This window comes from Natrix helvetica (genome assembly GCF_964273705.1).
Source record: "Natrix helvetica genome assembly, chromosome: 3".
NCBI classification, from domain to species: Eukaryota; Metazoa; Chordata; class Lepidosauria; order Squamata; family Natricidae; genus Natrix; species Natrix helvetica.
This window is the reverse complement of record NC_138549.1, coordinates 76189822-76213734: the sequence shown is the minus strand read 5'-3', so window position 1 is coordinate 76213734 and position 23913 is coordinate 76189822. Positions and strand designations below refer to the sequence as shown.

Below are 23913 nucleotides of genomic sequence, written 5' to 3'. Positions count from 1 at the left end.
AAAATGTGAACGGTAATGCATATTTATACTTCACTCATCAACCCTGATGCAAACATGCATCTGATTATAGGGTATTTTATCTGCTTTTCATTGATAGATAACTTTCTGATTGCTTTCAGGAACAGAAGGGCAAATTCTGATTGTTATTAAATATGATTAATCTATATTAGGCCTGTAGAAATGAGAAGCGTTTCATATTTCATCTTAAACCTTCTTAGAGCTATTTCCTATTTTTCTTGATTCCTGTTAAAATTTCCATTTCTGTACCTATTAATAGTATTTCTTTTTTTTTTCCATTTGGACATTCTCTCCAAAAAAACATGCCGAGAAAAGTAGCATGTTGAAGCATCTGAAATGGAAGGACAGATATTTCCAATGAGAACAATTTATAGTATCAGCTGATATTCATTAATATTCAGTGATTCTGTGCAGAGAATCATCTGGGTGAAAAGATTTTTTTTTCATATATCTTAACATACCTTAATCTTAGTGGCATGCTTGCATCAGGGCAGGTTTATGGATTGCTAATTGAGAACCTGTGCATGAACCAAATTAGACATAATGACCAGTTTCCTTGCTTTTTTTAACACCTCTCAGCTTCACTGTCATGCCCTCATCCCTTCGGAACTCAGTTATCATCCATTCTCTTGCCATATTCCTTAAACTAGCTATAATGAAGGAAAGGGCTGGAAGTAGTCCAGATAAAAGAGATGTTTTAATTATTTTCAGTTTTATAAAATTGAAATCCAGGTAATTCTGTCCAAAATCTGAATGCTATGATCTGTATAAATGATACCAAAAGAAGGGGGGGGGGGACGGGGACTATAATTTGTATTTTGCTGTAACAAAAAGTTCTTTTGAATTATTTATTTTATATTTCAGCTGCACGGAAATAGTCAAGAAGCTAAATACCATGTTTCATCGAAAATAAGATCTATCCTGAAAATAAGCTTGATTTTTACATGTGTGCCCAATATAAGCCCTACCCCCAAAATAAGCACTAGTTACAAACACCACCCGCCCCCACTCTGGGGTGGACGGGGTGGGGTGAGGAACACGGGTAAAAGTGAAGCTAGGATGGGGATTGGGTGGGGTAGAGCTTCCCTCCTTATCTTCGGACAGTTGCAGTCAGGCCTTGCACAACCCAACATCTGCCTCACCTTGCTGGCCCATTTCTTCTGTGGCCACTTGCCACTGCTCAAGTACATCACCTCTGACCTCTGTTTGCTATCAGAGGCCTTCAGGAAAGACATCTGCAGCAGAGGTGGGTTGCTCCCACTTTGGCACAGTAGTGGTGGTGGCGGGAGGCTCCGGCCACCCACCCAGACACTTCTGTGCATGCGAAGAAGCAGTGCGCACGGACGCAAGTGAACCTGTAGTAAAAATAATGAAAACCCACTACTGATCTGCAGCTGAGAAATGGGCTCTGGATTGATGCATGTGGTGCCCCCACCCAGGCCTCGTTTCACTGTCAGAGACCTTCAGGAAAGACCTCTGCAGCCAATAAAAGCGCTCCGGATTGATGCAGGCCAATGATCCTCTGTGCTTCCCAAAAGCATAAAGCTGGATTATCATAGCCACTCTGCACTGTCAGTTAGTGAAGCTGCATCCATGATGCATAGCAGTGAGTTACTCCTCGTCCATTCACTATTTTGGCTATGATGGAAAAGAGGGCTTCTGAAAAGGAGCACAGGTGTATTTACGACTTAGTACAAGAGTTGTATTTTTCTTGCTAATATAATAAAAATAAGGATCTTTCCTCTAAGCAAAAGATATAGGAGGCAGCACCAAAGGAAAGAGAGCCTAGCATGCCATTATTGGAAAATGAACGCAGCATCTTTCGTCACATCTCACCAGATAACTGCCATACCAAGAGGATAAGGAGGAGGGAGCAAGAAGCAGAGGAAGGAAGGTATGAGCTGGAGAAATATACACATATATCACAGCTTCTACAGTAGCTTTATCCAAGGCAATTCAGCCCAGCAATCAGTGGATTATAAAAGACATGATATAATAGCAGAGATTCCAGTAGAACCTCTATGTCTGGATGGAAAAACCTCAATGTTTTTAGACAACCAATTCCAGGTTTCAACAGCCAGGTGAACAAGTGGATAAATTATAAAAACATAAAGGCAGGTGAAGAATGTTCTAATGCAATAAAGCTTAGTTAAGCTTGAAATTCCATGTTCTCATAGATTACTAAAGGACTTCTTCTCTAATCAGCACCTATGAATTTTTAAAGAAAAATTGGGGAAAGAAGTCCCACTGAGTCGTCTGCACGTGATTTTCCAAAATAAATCCCCAGACCTGTGAAAAGTAGCTTCTTTTGGGATATACGTGCTGGCTGTTGATCAAAGCAAGTGGGGAATTTGAATTCGTGGTTAAAGAGGAGACAGTAAAGAAAGGAGAAAAATGAGAAACTTAGTGGGACTTTAAAAACATAGGGCCAGTTATATTCAGAGATAAAATTCTCTAATGCTACTTTAAATGGTAGATGGAACAAGAAGCCAGCATTCTATAATGAGACACTACTAGCTGTTTCTCCTGGGTAGATAGAAGTGATTGGGTCAGTTCCATTGTGAGAATGCAGTTCTGCAGATAACTAGGCACCAAGGTATGTATGATTTTATAGGTTAATAGCAGTTTAAATTAGAGCCTAGTGGTAGGGTAGGGTCTGAAAATGCCACTCAGAGGACAGGCCATGGCACTTTGTATTAGCTACAGCCTCCAAATTATCTTCGAAGGTAGCCTAATATAGAAAGCATTGTGGTAGTCTAATTAGGTAGTAATGAGGGCATGAGTCACTGTAGCAAATGTTCTCACCCAGATTGGGGTCTCTCTCTACTGATGCCTCAGCCAAAGTTGGGAAACAACTCCCAGTCCATTGCCTACACCTGCTGGAGGAATTGAGAGTCCAAGTTATGGATTTGCTCCTGCAGGAGTAGTTTAGAGATACCACCAGCCAGACAGAAAATCATGTTGGATCTTTCTAGGATTTAGATTAAATGTGTTCTCTCCCTTCCATATCCTCACATCTCCCAAGCATTGAGGCAGGACTTTAATGGAATCAACCTTTGGCCTGGGGCAGCAATGTATCCTAAGCATATTAATGATACTGAACCTCAAGTCTGGAGCCTTCATATCAATGTTAAATAGGAAAGAGTAGATACCAGTAGATACCAGGCTGATCTTTCATTCCTCTACCACCTATGGGATCTACCTACTGAAGGATTGAAACAAAACACAGTGATTCCCATTCTTAACCCCTGCAGGCAATCCAACTCAATTGTACCAACAGGTGTTGAGGTCTGAAAGAATCAGGATGGGTAGGCACTTCCCCCATCCAGATCGTGACAGAAATAAGTTATTAGTGCAAACAGTACTATTTTCATGTCATGTCTGGACTTGAAGAGCATTCAGATAGACCATTTTTTGTGTCCCTACAATATTTCTTATGAGGATGGAAAGTTTTAAACTATATGATGTTCAGTTGAAGCATTGGACTTTTACTGTAGCATCTTTCAGAGGGATGGGGAATGACATTTATTAATTTTTTTGGGGGGGGGGAGTTGAAGAGTAAATGTGTTTTAAATTATGAAGTTTTAATCTAGATATACTAGACCTGCTTTGAAAGCTAATAGGTATATTTGGTAATGAATGGTTATATGTTGAATCCAAATCACACAAGAAGCTGACAAATATAATCCAGATCTGAAAATAACAAAGAAGATGTTATGCTGGAATGCTTTGGCTAAAGAAGCTATTACTAAAGAAGTAATACTATACTTGAAGTCAATTGATTTAACGGCTTTCTAAAGACAAGTCAATGGCAAGTTAATACAACCGAAATATGTATCAACAGTATGGCTGATGGTTCAGCAATTTCTGAAGTACCTGCAATTCTGGCTTCTTTAAGAAATGCTGTGCTTGAATAGTAACAAACAACTCACTTTTATAAGATATTAAAAGGTGAAATGCAAACATCAGTTTTATATTTAACCAGTGGAAGGAACAATTAGAGTACCCACTAGATTTTTTAAAAAGAACCATGAAATATACTTCCAAAGACTAAAAATGAAATTCATTCATCAGAAAATATTATTTCAGATATACTGGATCCCTCAAAGTATATTTAAAAAGGAGGGTCATTCATTTTTTTTTAATGGTGGCAATGTAAGGAATTTGAAGATTTTTTTTTAAAAAAATCATAACTTAGAATAGAATAGAATAGCAGAATTGGAAGGGACCTTGAGGGTCTTCTAGTCCAACCCCCTGCTTAGGCAGGAAACCCTTTACCGTTTCAGACAAATGGCTATCCAACATCTTCTTTAAAATGCCCAGTGTTGGAGCATTCACAACTTCTGGAGGCAAGTTGTTCTAACTGTGAGGAAATTTCTCCTCAGTTCTAAGTTGCTTCTCTCCTTGATTAGTTTCCACCCATTGCTTCTTGTTCTACCCTCAGGTGCTTTGAAGAATAGTTTGATTCCCTCTTCTTTGTGGCAGCCCCTGAGATATTGGAACACTGCTATCATGTCTCCCCTAGTCCTTCTTTTCATTAAACTAGGCATACCCAGTTCCTGCAACCGTTTTTCATATGTTTTAGCCTCCAGTCCCCTAATCATCTTTGTTGCTCTTCTCTGCACTCTTTCCAGAGTCTACACATCTTTTTTACACTGTGAGGACCAACTTGCCCTATTGTACTGTAATATTTCTTTTGTTTTCAGATATAAATGTTAATATTATTTTAGGAAGAAATTAATGTGCTCAGTGTGAAACAGAGTTCTATTTTTAAAGCATGGAATCTGTTATCATAGCTTAAGCTTGAGGTACAGTAGAAAGGAGAGTTTTACACTTTCCTGGTTTTAAGGAATGGATCCAGGTTTGTTATCTGGTTTTGAAAAAGTATTTGTGTTGTAAAAGTGAGAGGATAGTACATATGGTCTAGATTTACTGATAAGCTTAAATTCATTCTGTGTATGTATTTATACCTATTATATATGGATCTTTCTGTTAATTAGGCTTTCACATTTCTCTGACATATGCATCTCCAATATCTTGTAATTAAATAGTTTGCCAGATCCATTCTTTTCACATTACTGCAGCATAATGAAATTGAACACTTTACAGATTATGAACCTAACTCTTTATCAACTCTGTATAAAGGCCTCAAAGCCATGTAACAGCTGCAAATGATTTTTAACATAGCAAATAAGCTAACTGCCCCTAATTTTAGGGGAATCTCTAGGCAATTTACTTCTGTCTCATTCCAGATAACGTAGGTCTGATGGTTTAAATCAGTGTTTTTTAACTTCAGCAACTTGAAGACATGTGGACTTCAATTCCCAGAATTCCTCTGCCAACATGAATAAGTTTAAATGAATTCTGCTAATCAGATGTTTGCACAGGAAGATGTACCAGACTTAAGTTTGAGGTGTTCAGTTCCTTCTAACCACTAGATAGCACTGTACAATTTGCTTTTGTTTATGGAAACAGTGTGATATTTCTGCATTGATCTTTGCTTAGTCAAGGCACTTGGTAGGTGATGGTGACGACTCCTAGTGTTTTCTATTTCAGGGTCAAAGGAACCACTATTCTCTTTGTTCCATAACAGAGACTGTAATGTAATGCTCACATTTAGGGACAGACATGAATGCCAAACTTCACAATTTTCAATAACTAGCTTAAGTTTTAGAATTTATCCTGTTTCATTTCCTTTTTGTTATTGTTTTATATGACCCTGCATCTGAAGGGAGAGAAGGGAGAAAGAAAGAGAAAGAAACAAAGAAGGAAACTCACTTTTCAACCGGGAGATTCAGCAAAAGAGAAAAAAAATGCTATCACTTTAAATTGGAGCATGTCTGGCTGTGGAATTCTGGGATTTTCAGCCTCTTTTTTGAGGGGAAAAGCTGCATCTTATACTCTGAAAAATATGGTATATAACAGCTGTCATGACTTACCTTCTTCCATTCTCCCTTTCTTGTATAAAGGGACTTTATTATTTTATTATTACTTATATAAAGGGATTTGAAATTTATATATAAATTTGTAGACTCTGTCTCAGCAATGAGAATGGCCAAAGGCTTTTAGAGCTTTAGCCCACCCTTAGAAATTGCACGCAACACTGGGAATATAGAGCTTTTGAGATTTTAACAGGCATACATCAAATTTTAAAACATTTCTTTAGATCCATAACTGCTAGAAACATATTCTTTAAAAAAGGAACAAAACGCTTCAAATTTTCAGAAATTTGTCTCTTAAGGTTAGAAAAAGATTACTTTTGTGTTTTTTGTGGAATTATACAAATGTATAATACTGTCTATCTCCTAGTATACAAGAGCCAAGGAATGAAAACTGGAATTTAGCAAAATGAATTATTGGTATAGATGCATAATAGTTTCTCAATAATTCCCATTTTTTTTGAAAGAGGCTTAAGTGATTCAGAGAGCACACTTTGTTAGAATTTACTCAAAATCAAAACAGATCCCATGAAAATCAACGGCAAAAAGAAAAAATAAGACTTAAAAATAGTCAGGCTCTTGTATATGCAATATAAGTCAACAGTTTTTCGTAATAAGGATGTGATGGATCAAACAAAGGCTTTAACACTATGACAGGAAGAGAAGTCTTAAGATCTATTTTGAACTTCTCCAAATGCTCTTTCAAGATGAAAGAGTTTTGGAAAGAGGGAAAAGTGCTTTAAAATGCTAATTGTATCTTTCTTTCTTTCATTTAAAAAAAAATACTTGGGAAGTGCCAAGAATTTCCATGATGTTCTTTAGAGGCTAACACATTATAATGCAATCAAAAGCAAGACTCACTTAGTTCAATTAATGTTGTTGATAGGTAAGTGTGTATATATAGGGGTGCCGTCTTAATCCTATAATTCTGATCACTGTGTCCATAATATGGGTTTATATACAGTCTAGAGAACAATTTCTTTCAAATAAAATCAATATTGATCTTTCCATTTAAATAATAAGGACCTGTAGTTTCAGCTATGTGTGAAATAAGATCTGCTAAAACATGGAACAGTGCCTTTTCATTTTATGGAATAATCTGCTGGGTTTTTCTCAGAGAAGCCTATCAGGAACATGCCTGCCCTTCATTCGTCTACCATTTACTTAATGAAAAATAATGAAGCTTTTTAACTAATTGGCCATTGCCTTTCAAGTAGTAGCTCAAATCATTAGGATTCATTAATCTTTTGGAACTCTGGGGTAGAGGTGGGTAAGCATAAAGAGCTCTCGCTTGTTAGAAGCTTGGGAATTCTTGAACTAGGTAGATCATCAATTCTATGTGAAGCTCTCAGAAGCCTGTTCTGCATAAAAGGTAACCTGCAGTATAACTGGAGAACCTTTTCATCTGGCATGGGTTGTATTCTGAGCTGTGCACATGACTTAGTTTGTGCCTTTAATACATGCATGCATGCATGCATACATACATACATACATGCATACACATACATACACATATACATAAAATTGCATCCACCTGTTAGCATAGCTGTTCTCACTTTGATGTTATATTCATTTATCCCGCCCTGCTTCCTGGAATTCATAGCACCTTTTACAGATTATTTAATTTTACAGATTACTTTACAGATTACCTTATTTCTTCCCACAATAAATCTTTGAGGTTAAAACAAGGTTTGCCCAAAGCCATCCAGTGAATTCTATTAATCTGCACCAAATCCTCAGTTTCCAATCAGACATCAAGATCAATGAATGGGTTTTGTTATATCTCATTCTAATCTACCTCTCAGAATTGTTGAACAAAAACAAATAACTATAGAAGTTCCTGCTAGTGGAAAACCCAATAGATCAATAATGGTGCAATATTTGTGACTGGAAATGAATGGTAGTTCCTATAGTAGAATGTTCATAGATAAAGTAAAGGTAAAGGTGCCCCTCTCACATATGTACTAGTTGTTCCTGACTCTAGGGGGTGGTACTCATCTCCGTTTCAAAGCTGAAGAGCCAGCGCTGTCCGAAGATGTCTCTGTGGTCATGTGGCTGGCATGACTAAATGCCGAAGGTGCAGGGAACGCCAAAGGCCCATGGAACACTTACCTTCCCACCAAAGATGGTTCCTATTTTTTCTACCTGCATTTTTATATGCTTTCGAACTGCTAGCTGGCAGAAGCTGGGACAAGTAATTGAAGCTCACTCCATTACGCGGCACTAGGGATTCGAACCGCTGAACTGCTGACCTTTTCTGATTGACAGGTTCAGCGTCTTAGCCACTGAACCACCATGTCCATTGTTCATAGATACTATGCCATGTCAATGACCTGAATTAATACTTTGTGAGGAGTGGAAGATCAAAGAAAATAGCCAGAGCTCTAAGTCCTTAAGGACAATAAATTAAAAAAAAATACAAGGAAGCTTTAAGAGTTTGCTTCCTTTTATTATGCAAAATCTGGTAATGAATACTCCTCAGTGATTCCTAATCTGCCTTATCTCTATTAAAGTCTAATAATGAAATCATAGCTAAAATGGAATCAACTGTCTTATTTCTCTTTTAAGGAAGATTTGCTGTTATATAGTCAATGATCTTGTTGAGCAAAAATAATAATTACATCATGGAGCTTGATTTGTCTTAATCAATGGCTGAAAGTAAATATGGACATCCATTGCACAAAAGCACTGATACCTAACACATCTTGCATATAGGAAATGAAAAATAAGGATGAGGTGTCTTCAGAATAGCCCAACAATTATGCACACGAATTGTTCGTTTGCTTGCTATATTTATAGTCAAGAGCTCAAAGCAGTTAACAATGAATTCTCCTACCAAACCACTCCTTGCAACAAAAATATGGTTAAATAGGTTGGACAGAGAAGTGACTAGCTCAAAGCCACCCAATGAGTTTATTTGTCCATGGATCAACTTGAACTTATATCTTCTCATCTTAGTCCAACATACTCACAATTTGCTAATCAGAAAAAGTTAGGAAGAAATAATTGTCCACACAACAGTTGTCTATATAAAGACATAGCTGCCAGGCTTTCCTCTGATTTAGCCATTTTACTACTTCTATGCATAAATGGTGAGTGAATGCTAGTGCAAGCTGAATAGATGTGGTTAGTGCTTGATCAGTGCATCATTGCTACATACAATCATTCTACTGAATACAGGCAGTAATATTGACAATACAGGGCAAAATGAAGTTGCAGGACCATGGAGAGCTCTGTGTAATTTGAGAGCCTTTAGACCCTGCTCTAGTCAACCTTTTCTTAATTACTCTCCATTTTTTTGTTTCAGAAATATAAGGCTTAATACATTTCCAGAATTAAAGCTTTTTTTTTTTTGCTATCTGTGATTTTTCTCGATACATGCTACTTATGCATGCTGAAGCAAGAGCAGATTTGTCTTAGATGAAAAAATATGTGAGGATCCTGAGCTCGTTATAAAGAATACAGTCCAATTCTTCAGCTAGTATTATAATAATTCCAGGTCTGGTCAGCTCCTTCTCCACTGAGCTAGACAAGGATGACAACATGGAGTCTTCATGGTATTTCACCTTGCAGGAATATTTGATTAGACAAAGATCTGAATGTTAAAATTTGTTCTGCTAGAAGGAGGCTGCTTATAGTACTCCTCAGATGTGCTGTGATTACAAGTCACAAAACTCCCAGATTCTGGCTCTCAATCCCAACACAACTGCAAGTGGCAGGGTGAAGAAGGCTGGGTAAGACATTCTTATCAGTGTTTTGATGGGCAATGGTAATTCTGTAGCTTCTCTCCTTGAAGCTTGTCTGCTGGTGAGTTTGTCACCTCTAGGAAATATCACTACATTTTCTAGCCAAGAAATTATTGCACATATGGTTCAAGTGCCATTATATTACATTTGTTCATGTTGGTTCCACATGGTTGGAAAGGAAAAAAGACTCTGAGGATCCCCTCTGGGGACTGAAGATGCCAAGACCAATAAAAGTGGAGGAAACACAGTGCAGGCAGAACCTTCCTTATGGAAGATACACCTCAAGTGCTATTTTGGACTGGGAATAATATACAAATTCTGAAACATCTATTTATTATAGTTAAGAGATCCCCCCACAACCACACACACTAAATGTAGCCATAATGGCATTTTTCTGTGAGAATTCTCTGTCCAAAGCCTTTGTCTTACATCATATTTTGAGACTGAATTATAAAATAATTACCAACAATTGATATTTTTGTAGCTAACTCTCACAAAATGGCATAATATTACTAATTTTGATACATGCATAGAATTTGCTACAAATTCGGTCTATAAACTGATTCAGCATATTTGAACTATATCTTAATCACGGTAAAAATGTGATTAAGTTGGAATTTTAAAAAGCTCCCAATTCAAATGTTGTGAACTTATTTTAGACCCTTCGTATGTGATGTCTTTGTAGGCACTCGAAAGTAACAAAAGTTGAAACAATTTAAAATCAGCATACATCAAAATTGAATAGACCCATAATAGACAATAGTATAAAATATGCTATCAGTTATCCAAATTGCAAATTGAAGAAAAATCTGCAACTAAAGTATAAGAAATCTGGGAAAATAAAAGTTTAAGCCTGATGTTTTGAGTCAGGTAACAACTCAATGACAACTTCTTGACAATGGATAAAGGTAAAGGTTCCCCTTGCACATATGTGCTAGTCGTTCCCAACTCTAGGGGGCGGTGCTCATCTCTGTTTCAAAGCTGAAGAGCCAGCACTGTCCAAAGACGTCTCCGTGGTCATGTGGCCGGCATGACTAAATGGGATATTCTTGTTTGACACTATCTTATTTGACATTGTTAAAAGTACACTGGCAGGATGTAAGCTGTTCCAAGTAAAGCTGCTTTTTGCAATTGACTAATAGTGATTTTGTCAATTCAATTGACTAATTTAAGTAGTGCTTCAGATGTTTTAGGATTGCACCCAAGGTAACTATTACTAGTGGTATTGTTTTTGCTTTCTTTCGCCATAGTCATTCTACTTCTATTTGCAGTAGAATAAAAATGCTGTTGTAATTTGTGAATGTCTTCAGTTATTTCTTGTCCATTGTGCTCTCTCCAGGTACCACCTCCACTGTGCAGATTTTTCTGTCTTTCTTATCAATTGTTAAATCTGGGATGTTTTGCGGCAGGTTTTTGTTTGTTTGAATTCTAATTTATTCAATTTCTGTTGCCGCCCGTCTCAAGCAAGTGATTTTATATGCCAATTGATTCCCAGTGACTCTAATGGGCTTAAAGATCTGAGACTGCAAGATGCCTTTAATTGCTTTATATTTTTGACAACATTGGATAAAAATACTGTACTCTTTAAAGAAATTAGACCTGCCATGTTTCAGATAGATACATCCAAAGGCTTATTGGAATAAGTTTTGAAATAATATTCTAGACCAATTTTAGAGTAGTACAAATGTATTCTATTCTGCAACACATCAGACAGATTCTCCAGCAAAATTCCTAGAATGAATGTTTTTCTGAATATGTTGTCAGAATTCATTAAAAAAAACACTTTCCATTTGCTTTTCTGGATGCCAGGCTAATCATGTCCCTAAAGAATGGCCACCAACTTCTTCTGTAATTTATTGTCCCATGTCACTTATTTTTTCTGGGAGGCTAATAAAGTTTATTAAAAAGGGACGCAGTGGCTTAGTGGCTAAGATGCTGAGCTTGTCGATCAGAAAGGTGAACAGTTTGGTGATTCAAATCCCTAGTACCGCATAACAGAGTGAGCTCCCATTACTTGTCCCAGCTTCTGCCAACCTAGCAGTTTGAAAGCATGTAAAAATGCAAGTAGAAAAATAGGAACTACCTGTTGTGGGAAGGTAACAGTGTTCTGTACACCTTCAGCATTTAGTCATGCCGATCACATGACCACAGAGACGTCTTCAGACAGAGCTGACTCTTCAGCTTTGAAACGAAGATGAGCACCGCCCCCTAGAGTTGGGAACGACTAGCACACTTTTACCTTTACCTTTACCTTAATAAAATGTATCATGGTTGTCAAATATGGTCAATTATAATATTCACTGGCTTCAAACAAAGGTACAGGGCAAAATGGCGAAAGTAGATGGCTTCAGGGCAGGCCTTTGGAAAAAGACAAATGACTTGCCCTTATGAGAGATACCACTTGTAGTTTCTGATTGTTTGGGTTTGTAGGATGCCCGAAGACCTGGTATAGCTGGTTGAGTCTCTTAGAAAGGGGCAAAACTTGGTAGTATCAGAGTTGTAGATTGGTGACAATATTCTACATTAATAAGCTAGCAAAGACACCAAACGTAATTGGCACAGTGAAATACAATGCCACAGAAACTGACAAGAATCAGTACAAAGAAAATGCCAGCACTGAGAAAAAATATTTTTAAACTTAAACCTTTATATTTAGAACAAGAAAGGTTCAGGCACTGCTTTTAAGTATTAACCTGGCACCAATTCACTCACTGTCAAGTCTTCAACCTGTCCAGACTGTACAAAATTGCAAAGTAAGGGCAACTATGCTTAAAATACTGAGAGCCGAATTGTGGTTGTAATTTTTGTGGTGGGATATTTTACAGGAACATTCCATTAGCACAAGTAAAGTGTTAAAGCTTGTAGCTGGCCACAAGCAGTAGAAAAGCCACTAAATCTGCAAAGCTCTTTGAAAAGCTACAAAGCATTTCAAAAGCGCCTGATTCAATTCACTGCTTCAAAGCAAATCATTGCTTTGATCTGTGAATCTGCTCCAGTTGGGTGATTTGACTGAAACTTTATCAAACTGAAGCACTTTTGAACCTTTGCATAAGCTCACTGGTCATAGCTATTGGTAAATTCATTCTAAACAAATCCTAAAATTCATCTGTCAATCAAAGAAGGCAACTGATTTCAAAATTATCACACAGATTGACCAATCTGTTGAAAAATGATCAACCCCCCCCCCCCCCCAACAACAATACGAGTGTACACATAACTGATCCTGCAAGAATTGTTAGGGGGGAAAAGCTTATTAATGTGTGGTCATTGTCAGAAGAAAAAAGCTGGTTATTGATAGATGCATTCACTTCATCTTCAGATCATTGTGGTCTGATACTGAAGGCAGCCTCTATTCCTCTCTGTGAAATAGAAAGAATTACTACTATCATCACTATAGTGTTTGGTTTGTCCATCACCAGTGTCCCTCAGAAGCTCTCAGGCAGTAGCTTTCAAACTCTGTTCTGGCAATAGGTCTGATGTTAGTATCAACATCTTCAGTCAATTATCATAGCCTATTTGTCTACAGATTCCTGGTGTTGACCTCTAGACTGAGAGGTTTGAGTGGGCTATTAGCTTACTTTTGTGTAATCTATTGGAGACTCCATTTTGGGTAGATTGAAAAAAAAACCTTTAAAATATAGCATGGCTGAAGATCCACTGATATCAGAAAAAACATTGCCAAGAGACCTCTCAAGCCTGCTTGCCAAGAGAGAAAACAAGTCTTCTTGTCAGAGAGAACATTGCCAAGGGATTCCTCAAGATCCAATCCTCCCTGGGAAGATAGAATGCCTGAAAATGTCTCAGGAGCTTCTCACTCAAAAGACTGGCAAAAGCAGATCAGCTGAAAGACATTTGTTCAGTAGTATTAATATATTTCAGAAGTATTAATTTTATGGAGTTCCTGGGCTGCTTCACAGAATGCTTTGATTCATGAAGTCAACAAGGCAAGTCCTCAGACCTCGCAAACTTCCTGGACTAATTGATTTTAAATTCCTGAGATTCCCTGCTGTTAAGTATAGAGGTTTTCCCTCACAAACGTGGAACGATTTCTATGAAAGATGAAATATCAGTATAAATCCTTATGTAAGGAGGAATGCTAATACCGATAGTAGTAATATGTTATGCCATGCTATGGATAATTCATAGCAAAAAAATAGGAAGCTGACTTAGCTCAAACATCCTATGTTTGAAGTAATTTAGTAACATCTATACAGGCTGTAACCAAACATGATTTCTCCATCTTTGTCAGAGGAATCTTCACAACTTGGAAACCAAATCAGTAACTTTGCACTTTCAAAGCATATGCTCTGTCCCAGATGTCTAAGCCTTTTCCTACATTCAAAATGAAGGAAAGCAGGACATGCCTGAAGATAAGGAAGTGTTTAGTAACAGGAGGAATTATGAGTACAGCATCTTCTTTATAGGGTTGATGTAAAATATGCTCTGTTGTCCAGTGTCCATTGTATAGATGATGCACACACATTATTCAAGCCCATAAGAATCCTGAAGAAATATGTAGCATTCCTCAAATGATTTCAATAGAAAAAGAACTGAACAAACGATATGATCATTACAAATGCAGTGAACATTGTTAAAGAATGAACCATTAGCATGCTTCTCTTTTTATACACGAAATGTAAGCAATTTAATAGAATGGCATATTCCTGAAGATTCTTATCTTAAAAAATGTACAAATACTATGATAAAAGTGACTTTCAGTGAAAATGTTTGGTGGCCTACAAATTGAATTAATTAACTGATAGGTTTTGGAAAAAGATGTGCTGTTCACTAACAATGATTGTTACCCAATAGAGTCCTCTGTTGCCCCATTTAAAAGCCCTTTCCTTGGTTGGTCTTTGGTGAAAGATTGAATTATTCTCTAAAATGAAATTTTGAATGTATTTCAGTGTGATATTTAAACTATACCTGGATATTTTTCCTAACTGCATTTTCATTTCAATTTGAAAACATGTTTTGTAGAAAGAACTCCTGAGTTATTTATATGGCATACAGACTTAATTTAGTTTATATCCTTTTAAAAAACCTTCAGTTTGAAGTTTTGAGTGCATAGAAACCTATCAGTTAATTAATTCAATTTCCAATACTAAGCAAATGAACCATATGTCAAATAAATAAATATATTAAATTACTTCTTGATTTAAGACAGCAGAAAATGTTTTGGGGAATTTTTCTATTTCCAAGTGTTTGGAAAATATTCCACTGTAGGAAGTAGCTAATATGCCATTGCTATATACAATAGATACCCTTTACCAATATCGTACTCACAGAGAATTGAGTATACATCACTATGTGTGATAGCCACTCATAAGGGAAAATTTCTTATCAATCGTATGTATAACATTTGTTTCTTGCACATCGCTTTGTATTATAGTCTATGGAAGGATCATTTGAAGTAATGAAACAACTCTCAGTCATTATAGTAGTTGTCCACCAGGGGGAACCTTTTGATTATAACACAAGTGTAGTGCACCGAATTGACAGAACTGAAGGCTCACCTGTGAATCCAGGACAGTTGCACACATAACCTGATGCTTTATGGTAGCTGAACACTGAGGGTAGTTCTGGAATTTTCCCATATCAATTTGGCCATGACAATTCCAAGCACTCACTCCTGCAGAGACATGGATTACTGCTACATTCATTGAAGTCTATTTCACAGGGAGAACCTATATACCCTGTGGCATTGAAAACAACAGAAAGAATTGTATATTACTGCCCTTATTTCTGATTGGGGGTTTTAGTGGTAACGTTGGAAGCAACAATGTGAAAGTATTACAACTTATGTGAAGGGCTTTAAAGGAGGGTCAAGGAGGAGTTAAGAAAAGAAGAAAATAAATTAGTTGTATATGCATTTGTTTGTGATACAATGTGAGTATGCCATAATTGGATGGAAATATGTCACATACAAAGGACACTTCCTTATGGCACCAGAACTTTGAATTGCACCCAAATCCTACTAGCATACAATGCAATACTAACAACAAAGAACACAATATAATATCTTTACAGCACCCAGTACTAGCTAATAGGCAGGTTGCTGAATTTTGTACCAACAGTATAATCTTCAAGTGGTTCTCAAAGATGGTCCCATCTGGAGAGTGTTGCAATAGTCCAAATGAGTAGTCATGAGGACAACTGCATACAAGATCCACCAACCCAACTACAGGCAAGGCTGCAATTGGCATACCAGTTGAGTTTCCCCTGCCCATTCAGCAGGAGTCCAGAAGGAGCACCGACACACCTGGTCATGCAATTGCTCCTCAAGGATACTTCTCCTCTAGGAAGTAGTACAGCTATTCTATCTTGCTTAGGTTCCACGATTTCAGTAACATCATTGTCAGCCTGAGTTAACAATGTATAATGCAATGTCTTCTGTTGAAAACATTGCTTCCCAACTAATGGATGGCTAATCCTATTAGCTCCATGAAGATGCTATTGAAGTGGTGTTCCAATATCTAAGGGGCTGCCACAAGGAAGAGGGTTCAATCTATTCTCCAAGGCACATGAAGGCAGAACAAGAAGCAATGGATGAAAACTAATCAAGGAGAGAGCCAACCAGTGGTGGGTTCCAGATCCCGTTGCAACCGGTACGGTGCAATGGGGCTGGGCGCCCATCACATGAACACGTGTGCATGCATACTTATAACCCGTGATGGTCCGTGATGCCTCCGTGACATTCCAGTGCTTGGCAAAGCATCACGCAGGTGTTGTGCGCTCTGTGTGGAAGCCCCAAAAACTTCAAATAGTGGTAAGGAGTGTGGGTGGGTGGATGGGCCCTCCAGAACACTGTACCGGAATGGTACCTAGTGCTCCCGGCAGGCTCCGGTACGCCCATACCGTGGTGTACCGGTCGTAACCCACCACTGGAGCCAACCTATTTATTACTCCATGGTCATCCTACACAGAATACTTATAAGCCTAGTTTGCTTCTTTTTAAATAGTGTTTACTAAGGAGGAAGGCAGAGCCATCTAAAGTCGAACTAGGTCATGGTCCTTTATCACAGCACATTGGTGGAAGCTACTGCTATTTTCTCAAGTTGGATTTTTTCCTTGCTGAGAACAAGCATCCCCCATCAAAATCCCTACAGAGCCAGAAAAATACTGATTCAGCAATTGAAACAAGCCAATATCATGGGGATAGTAAGCCTGGAGCAGAGGTGGGTGCTGCTGATTCGGCCCGGATCGGCCAAACTGGCAGTAGCGGTGGTGGGAGGCTCTGCCCACCCACCCAGACACTTCTGCACATGTGCAGAAGTGTTCCGTGCAGTTGCGTGGGAGCGCGCCCGGACCGGTAGTAAAAAAATTGGCAACCCACCACTGGCCTGGAGCCAAAATTGAAACAGGAGTGTACTTGGAGGGCCCCTAAGCTAAACACCATGTTTTACAAATCACAACTTGCAATTTTGTTATATTAATCCAATACTACAAGACAAAATCTGAAGCATATTACAAGTTAGAGATATCTGTAGGAGAAGCAATAGCAGAACCTAAGGGTGGAGTTAAAAGAGGAATCAGCCTAGAATTCCTATATAGCCGCAAGAAACTAACCAGGTGCTTATGCATAAGCTTTCAGCAAGAAATCTATTTACCGTATTTATCGGCGTATAACACGCACTTTTCCCCCCGAAAAATAGGGGGCAAATGATGTATGCGTGTTATACGCCGATATGATGTTAAGAAGCCATGTTTTTACAGTTTAATACGGCCCTTTAACAGCCCTCCCTGCTCTATGTAAATGCAGCCCGCCCACGGCAAGCAGAAGACCTTTCAAATTTCTCTCCCACCACCTCCGTTTCGCGCTTTTCCTTTCCCATTTCCTCCTTCAAGCTCCGTGCTCGCTGGAGGAAAAGGGGAGTGGGGGGGGGGATTTCCGAGTTCCAAAAGCAGAAGACCTTTCAAATTTCTCTCCCACCACCTCCGTTTCGCGCTTTTCCTTTCCCTTTTCCTCCTTCAAGCTCCGTGCTCGCTGGAGGAAAAGGGGAGGGGGGGATTTCCGAGTTCCAAAAGCAGAAGACCTTTCAAATTTCTCTCCCACCACCACCTTTTCACACTTTTCCTTTCCCTTTTCCTCCTTCAAGCTCCGTGCTCGCTGGAGGAAAAGGGGAGTGGGGGGGGGGGATTTCCGAGTTCCAAAAGCAGAAGACCTTTCAAATTTCTCTCCCACCACCTCCTTTTCGCGCGTGCGCACACACAGGAAAAGCAGACACGCTGGAGGGAAAGAGGAAAGAAGGCAAGCAGGCAGGAAGGAGGCAGAAGGAAGGAGGGAAGGATGGAACTGGAAGGGAGGCAGGGAAGGAGGGAGGGAGAAAGGAAGGATAGGAGGATAGGGAAAGAGGAAAGAAGGCAGGCAGGCAGAAGGGAGGGAGGTGCAAGGAAGGAAGGAAGCATAGATAAGCAGGAGGGAAAGAAGGCAGGCAGGCAGGAGGAAAGAGGAAGGAGGGAACTGGAAGGGAGGCAGGAAGGAAGGAAAGGAGGAAGGGAGGGTGGAAGGAAGGATAGACAAGTAAGAGGGAAAGGGGAAAGAAAGCATCTGAATGTACTAAACACGAGTCTTCAGGGAAAAGATGCTTCAAAGTTCTTTATTTGAAATTTATTTTTTTTTCCTGAAATTTCCCTCTTAAAATGAAGGTGCGTGTTATACGCCTGTGCGTGTTATACGCCGATAAGTACGGTAATTGAAGATTTATACGTGGACCTGATCTGTCATGCTTGACAATATCTGAATGTGGTCTAAATACAATCAGAGCAGTGTTATTACAGAATATTCAAACCTACTAGTATGTCATACATATATTTCTGTTCCCTTTTCCTTAATGTGCACTATTCATGATTACAGGAAGGAAAGGCAGAAATGCAGTGCAGTTAGGACCCAACCCTAAAGCTAATTTTAAGACCTCAAATAACAGCCTTCCTTGTTTGTTTTACAACTTCCCCAAGTGACTTCCAAAAGAATGGTATACTAAGAGCCAGTGGGACTGAGGCAGTGGTGGGTTTCAATTTTTTTAGAACCTCTCCTGTAGGTGTGGCCTGCTTTGTGGGAGTGGATTGCCAGCCATGTGACTGGGTGGGAGTGGCCAACTTGTAAAATGTGGTGAAACTCACTTAACAACACTCTTGCTTAGCAACCAAAATGTTGGCTCAGGAACTCTGGCATTTGAAGCACACAAGTCTTAAAGGTGTCAAGTTACAAGACCCTTGCACCCCTAACCCTTGAGAAAAAAAACCCCAGAGGTGTTCAAACTTGACGGCTTTAAGACTTGTGGACTTCAACTCCCAGAATTCCTCCTCTCACTCTTCATCTTGATGATGTGCAGATGGGAGGGAGGAGGGAGCTGGAACCGGTTCTAAACAGCACTGTAGATTTGTGGAACCTCTTCTATAGAAGAGGTTAGAACTGGCAGGAACCCACCCCTGGACTGATGCTACTTATTGCGGCAACCATTTCTTCTTACTACATTTAGAATTATTTTATGATTTCAGATGCTCCTTTAAATGCAGTTAAGAAATACATTGTTCTTTTTAACCCAATATAGTGTCCTTTTTCAATTAATCCAAGTAATTAATACATCCACAAAGAGCTTACCGGAAAGATAATTGAGGCCACAATTCTAAAATTAGTGAGAGAATCACAGGAATTCCGTGAAGGTGCCAGAAAGAAGGAAGGGGAGGAGGTGTTTAAAATAAGGCTTTTATTTTTTGGTGTTTCGATTTTTAAAGGCAACCTTCTCACACTTAATAGTAAAGGGCTAAGATTTATTTATTTATTTTATTTATTTATTATAATTTGTCAAACAGAAACAAAAACAGGAATAACAGGCCCCCTCTATGGACCTCTTAAGTATGAAGTGAGAGCCAAGTCAATTTGTGACTAAAACTGTGAAAATTTGTAGCTTAGACAACTGACAACTCTATTACAAAAATCATATTTTTTGCAGTCAAGTTTAGAACAATTTTCATTGAGTTTAAAGTGGTTGTTCACACAAGTATTATTGCGATTAAAACAGAAAAAAAACATGTACAGGTAAAACATTACTATGTACAATTTTGTACGCAATACCTAAGTCTGACCCAAGCAACGCAGTTCCAAGTTATCAAAACCAAGAATTTCGAGCCTAGTAGCATAGGGAATTCTATTTTGTATTATGTACATAGAGAATGCTATATTATGTTTTTTTTTTCACTTTAATAAAACAGAAAAAAATAAGAAAAAACTATAAAAATAATAAAAACGAGAAAACGGGAAGAATTTCCCCCTTGTGCATATAAAAGCTGATCATACGTATATAGATATATCCCTGTGTGTGTATGTTTTTTTTTAAAACAACAACAACAACTCATTCAGCAAAAGATAACCAGCAGAGATGGATACTTGTGAAATAATGCAGAGCTTACCTGGTCAGTAGTGACACATGGAACCCTTCACAGGTACCATTATCATGACACGGATGTGACCAGCAAAAGCGAAGAGGTATTTCACAATGCAGACCCACGTATCCACTGCCTGTGCAATTGCAGCTATATCTGCATTGCAATAAAAGAAACACAGAAATATTTTTTGGTCCCTACTCCTCCTCTGAACAACGGTGTAGTTTTCTCTATCCTGGGGGAAGAAACCCTGTATAGCTAGCAATGGGCCTCTAGGAATGATCTAATGCAGGAGCAGGAAACATATTTTGCTCCATAGGACCAAGTCACATTGCTTAGATCACTGGTTTGTGGGCTGCAATGTGTTTATATTTAATGTGTTATAAACCACCCTTAATCACTGTTCTGAAGCATCGCTTAAAAACAATACAAATAAACGGTAATAAAAATAAAAGGTATGCAATCCTTTTCCATTGTTTTACATTATTCCCACCAACCCTCAGCTGTCAGGGGAGGGGCAGATTAGTTTTACCAAAGTGACTTCAAAATTAGGAAGAAATCTTGGGGCTACATGTTACCGACCCTTGTTTTAATGGTTGTTTATTGGTAAAGCAAGAGTCTCATTTCCCTGAAGATTTCCCATCTAAGATATTAATGCTTCTTCTTAAAATCCTGTTTTCTTTAGCTAATTTCTTCCACTACCACCACTGAGAAACCTGCATTTCTTTTCTTCTTTCTTCTTTTTCATTTTACCTATCAATACAACTGTGATGGGTCGCTTCGAAGGTAGATTCTTTGTAATCATCTTTAATGCTTAGGTGAAACTTTTTCCATGTTTTACTAGTCATTCAAAGCTGAAATGAAACTGAGAACCCTAGTTTTATTTTTTATTTTTTTATATTTGTATTTCCAGGCATATTCCTGAATTTGCATCTCATTATCTACAAACATAATCCCTCTTCATTGATCCAACTTCAAGACCAGACTGAAAGCAAAGCTGCTGCTGAGACTAGCAGTGTTAAAAAAAAATTCTACTAGAATTCCTCTGAGACAATTTGGGGCTTTCATCTATTCCAATTTCCATAAAAATATTCATTAAAACAATACACTGCAGTACATAACATTAAGGTAGGATATATATTCTTCTGTGACAGGGTGGGAGATTATATATGTAGGTCAGACTTCAGAAAAAGATTGACAGAAAGAAAACTTCTTAATTTAATTGAAAATGCTCATTCAATGGATCCTTTTGAATACAAGGGTTGTACATTTGAGTGCTTTGGGACTGAAAATTTTGAAAAACGTAGGAGGACCAGATCAGACAATACTGTTTTTTTAAACAAAGCCTTTTTGGATTTAAGAAATAGTTATACGCCAAGCTATGATTATTTGTATCATATTAACTTGGCTTTCTCAGAATAGCTATGTTTTGTGTTGTATTGTATGTGTACATGTGCAATTCCACTGAATTTATGTGGTATTATAGTCGGTCTGCTACATGCATAAACATTTGCATGGTTGTAACTCACACTTGCAAGTAGCAGAACTGAACTATGTAATGTACTTTGTATTGTAGTTGTGCAATACTATTAAAGATAGATGAAGTTATGCTGAAGAAATTACTCTCAGAACAGTAGTAAAAGACATCCTGTTAAAACATCCTGTTATATACAGAGAACATCTGCAACTAAAGAGCACCATAAAATATTCTAGAGTGCTTTGCTGCAGTTCCCACATTATTATTATTATTATTATTATTATTATTATTATTATTATTATTATTATTATTATTATTATTATTTTGCAATTAATGCTCGATATTTTCTGCATGAGTTCACTAGAGGACTTGGGGACTAGTTGAATGAGTCAAAACCAATCAAGGAGAATATTCGTAATAGTCAAAATACTGAATGAGTCAAAAGGAACAACTTGCTAATGTCCATCTTTCTCTTCCCAAAAACTTAACCAAGGAGCTAAGATACTATTTTAGTTTTATTGAAATATCTGCATTGGGCATGGAATCTGAGTGGTGCAGTGGCCTAGAGGTGGAGCTCTTGCCTCAGAATCAGCTGAGAGTTCGATCCTAGGTAGCAGCAGATATTTCTCTCTCTGGGCACAATGAGTAAATATCAGCTGCAAACTCTGCATTGGCAACAGGAAGGGCAACTGGCCAGTAGACACTCAGCTTCATTCAGTTGCCCCCGATTCCACCCCGATTCAAGGGATTAAGGGCTCATTAAAAGACCCCCTAAAAATTGGCCATGGAATCTCTTCCAGCATGTTATATTTTTAAAAAATAATCTACCTACCTACCATCTGGATTCCAAAATTGCTCTGACAAAGAAAATAACAAAACAATTTGGATTTTTGAGAATCCTTGAGCGCTTGTATAAAGCTGCATTTTTTAATCTGCTAAGAGCAGAAACCCCGACCTTGTCACCAGAACCATTACTTCAGTAGACAACTTGGTTATCTCCCTCGTACAGCAGCATAAATAAAACCTATTTTTTAAATATAACTAAAAAAGGGTACCTTATCCCAGTGTGTCTGGTCTGTGTTGATAGGACAATGCACTGATTTATATTTTGAGGCTTGAATTCCCAATGGGACCCTATCTTTATTAAAACCATGATTTCTGTTTTGAGGTTCTCCTTATTTATGTCATTCATTGTTACACACACAAGCACCCTCCCACACACAAGAGGAAGAGAAGGAAAGGAATCATTAGGGGAAATTTCAGGTTTGCGCAATGCAATATTAGAGGAAGACATGAAACGAAGTGGAGGAAAACAATGGGAAATCATGTGTCCTTGATTATAAAGCAGCAATATTATTATTTTTAAAATGCAGCTATTTTGGAAAGCTTCCATATTCATTAATAGATGGGATATACACGGGTTTGGGAATTTGGGCTGTAGTAATACAGCCTACAAGTGGTATGGTACAGGTTTAAATATTTCTCAATATTTAAAAAATCCGGTAGAAAATCCTAAGATTTTATGCAGTTACAAACAATCAGCTGTAACTATTATACTAGAATTCATTTTTCCAAAGTTCAGCAATCCATTATTGTACATTTGGGTTTTTTTAACTTGAAATATGTATGATGCTTAAGATCGGGGTGAAATTCAGCAGGTTCTGACAGGTTCTGGAGAACCGATAATGGAAATTTGAGTAGTTCAAAGTACTGGTAAATGCCACCTCTGGCTGGCTCCAGAGTGGTGTGGGAATGGAGATTTTGGAGTATCCTTCCCCTACTACACTAACCAAGCCACACCATGCCCACCAAGCCATAGAACCAGTAGTAAAAAAAAAAGAATTTCACCACTGCCTAAGATGAAGTCAAGAGTAGCACCATGCTCCAAATTCAAAAGGGGAAAAAATTTCTGTTGTGTCACACCTTTCAATAAATCCTATATCTATTCTGGGAGTGATGGAGCTTCTGTTATTCAATACCAGGAAAATAAGTATTTAGGTACGTACCCTCATACTCAGAATCACATTTTCTCCTTTGAACCTGGATCAGTGCACAGCCTTACTAAAGTTTTTTTTTTTTGAGTTGAACTCAAGTCCTATTGATTTCATGGACACATCCATATTGTCTTCCAGATGGCTGTATGGAAGTGGTTATCTTATTATCTCCTTTCATAAGAGTTGTTGGCTATTGAGTCTAAACTACAGTGCTGACATTTCTTAGTCCAGTCCCCAGTGGTTTTCAAGTTCAGTGAAGTTGAGACAGTCGTTTCATTTATGACATCTGCAGCTGGCCTAATTCATGCCAGTTTATGCCTTTCTCTATTGATGATTCCAATTTCATGATTGTA

At 38.1% G+C, this 23913-nt stretch overlaps 1 protein-coding gene across 1 annotated transcript in view; it reads right to left on the bottom strand.

The window, feature by feature from the left end:
* Positions 1-23913, bottom strand: part of CRB1 (crumbs cell polarity complex component 1) — a gene marked incomplete at its 5' end in the record, with an annotated part of 107636 nt that overhangs the window by 57133 nt on the left and 26590 nt on the right. Inside the window, 5 exon segments of the mRNA XM_081949153.1 lie at positions 15220-15301; positions 15305-15399; positions 16365-16440; positions 19308-19332; positions 20117-20245. Coding sequence (XP_081805279.1) covers positions 15220-15301; positions 15305-15399; positions 16365-16440; positions 19308-19332; positions 20117-20245 — 407 coding nt within the window.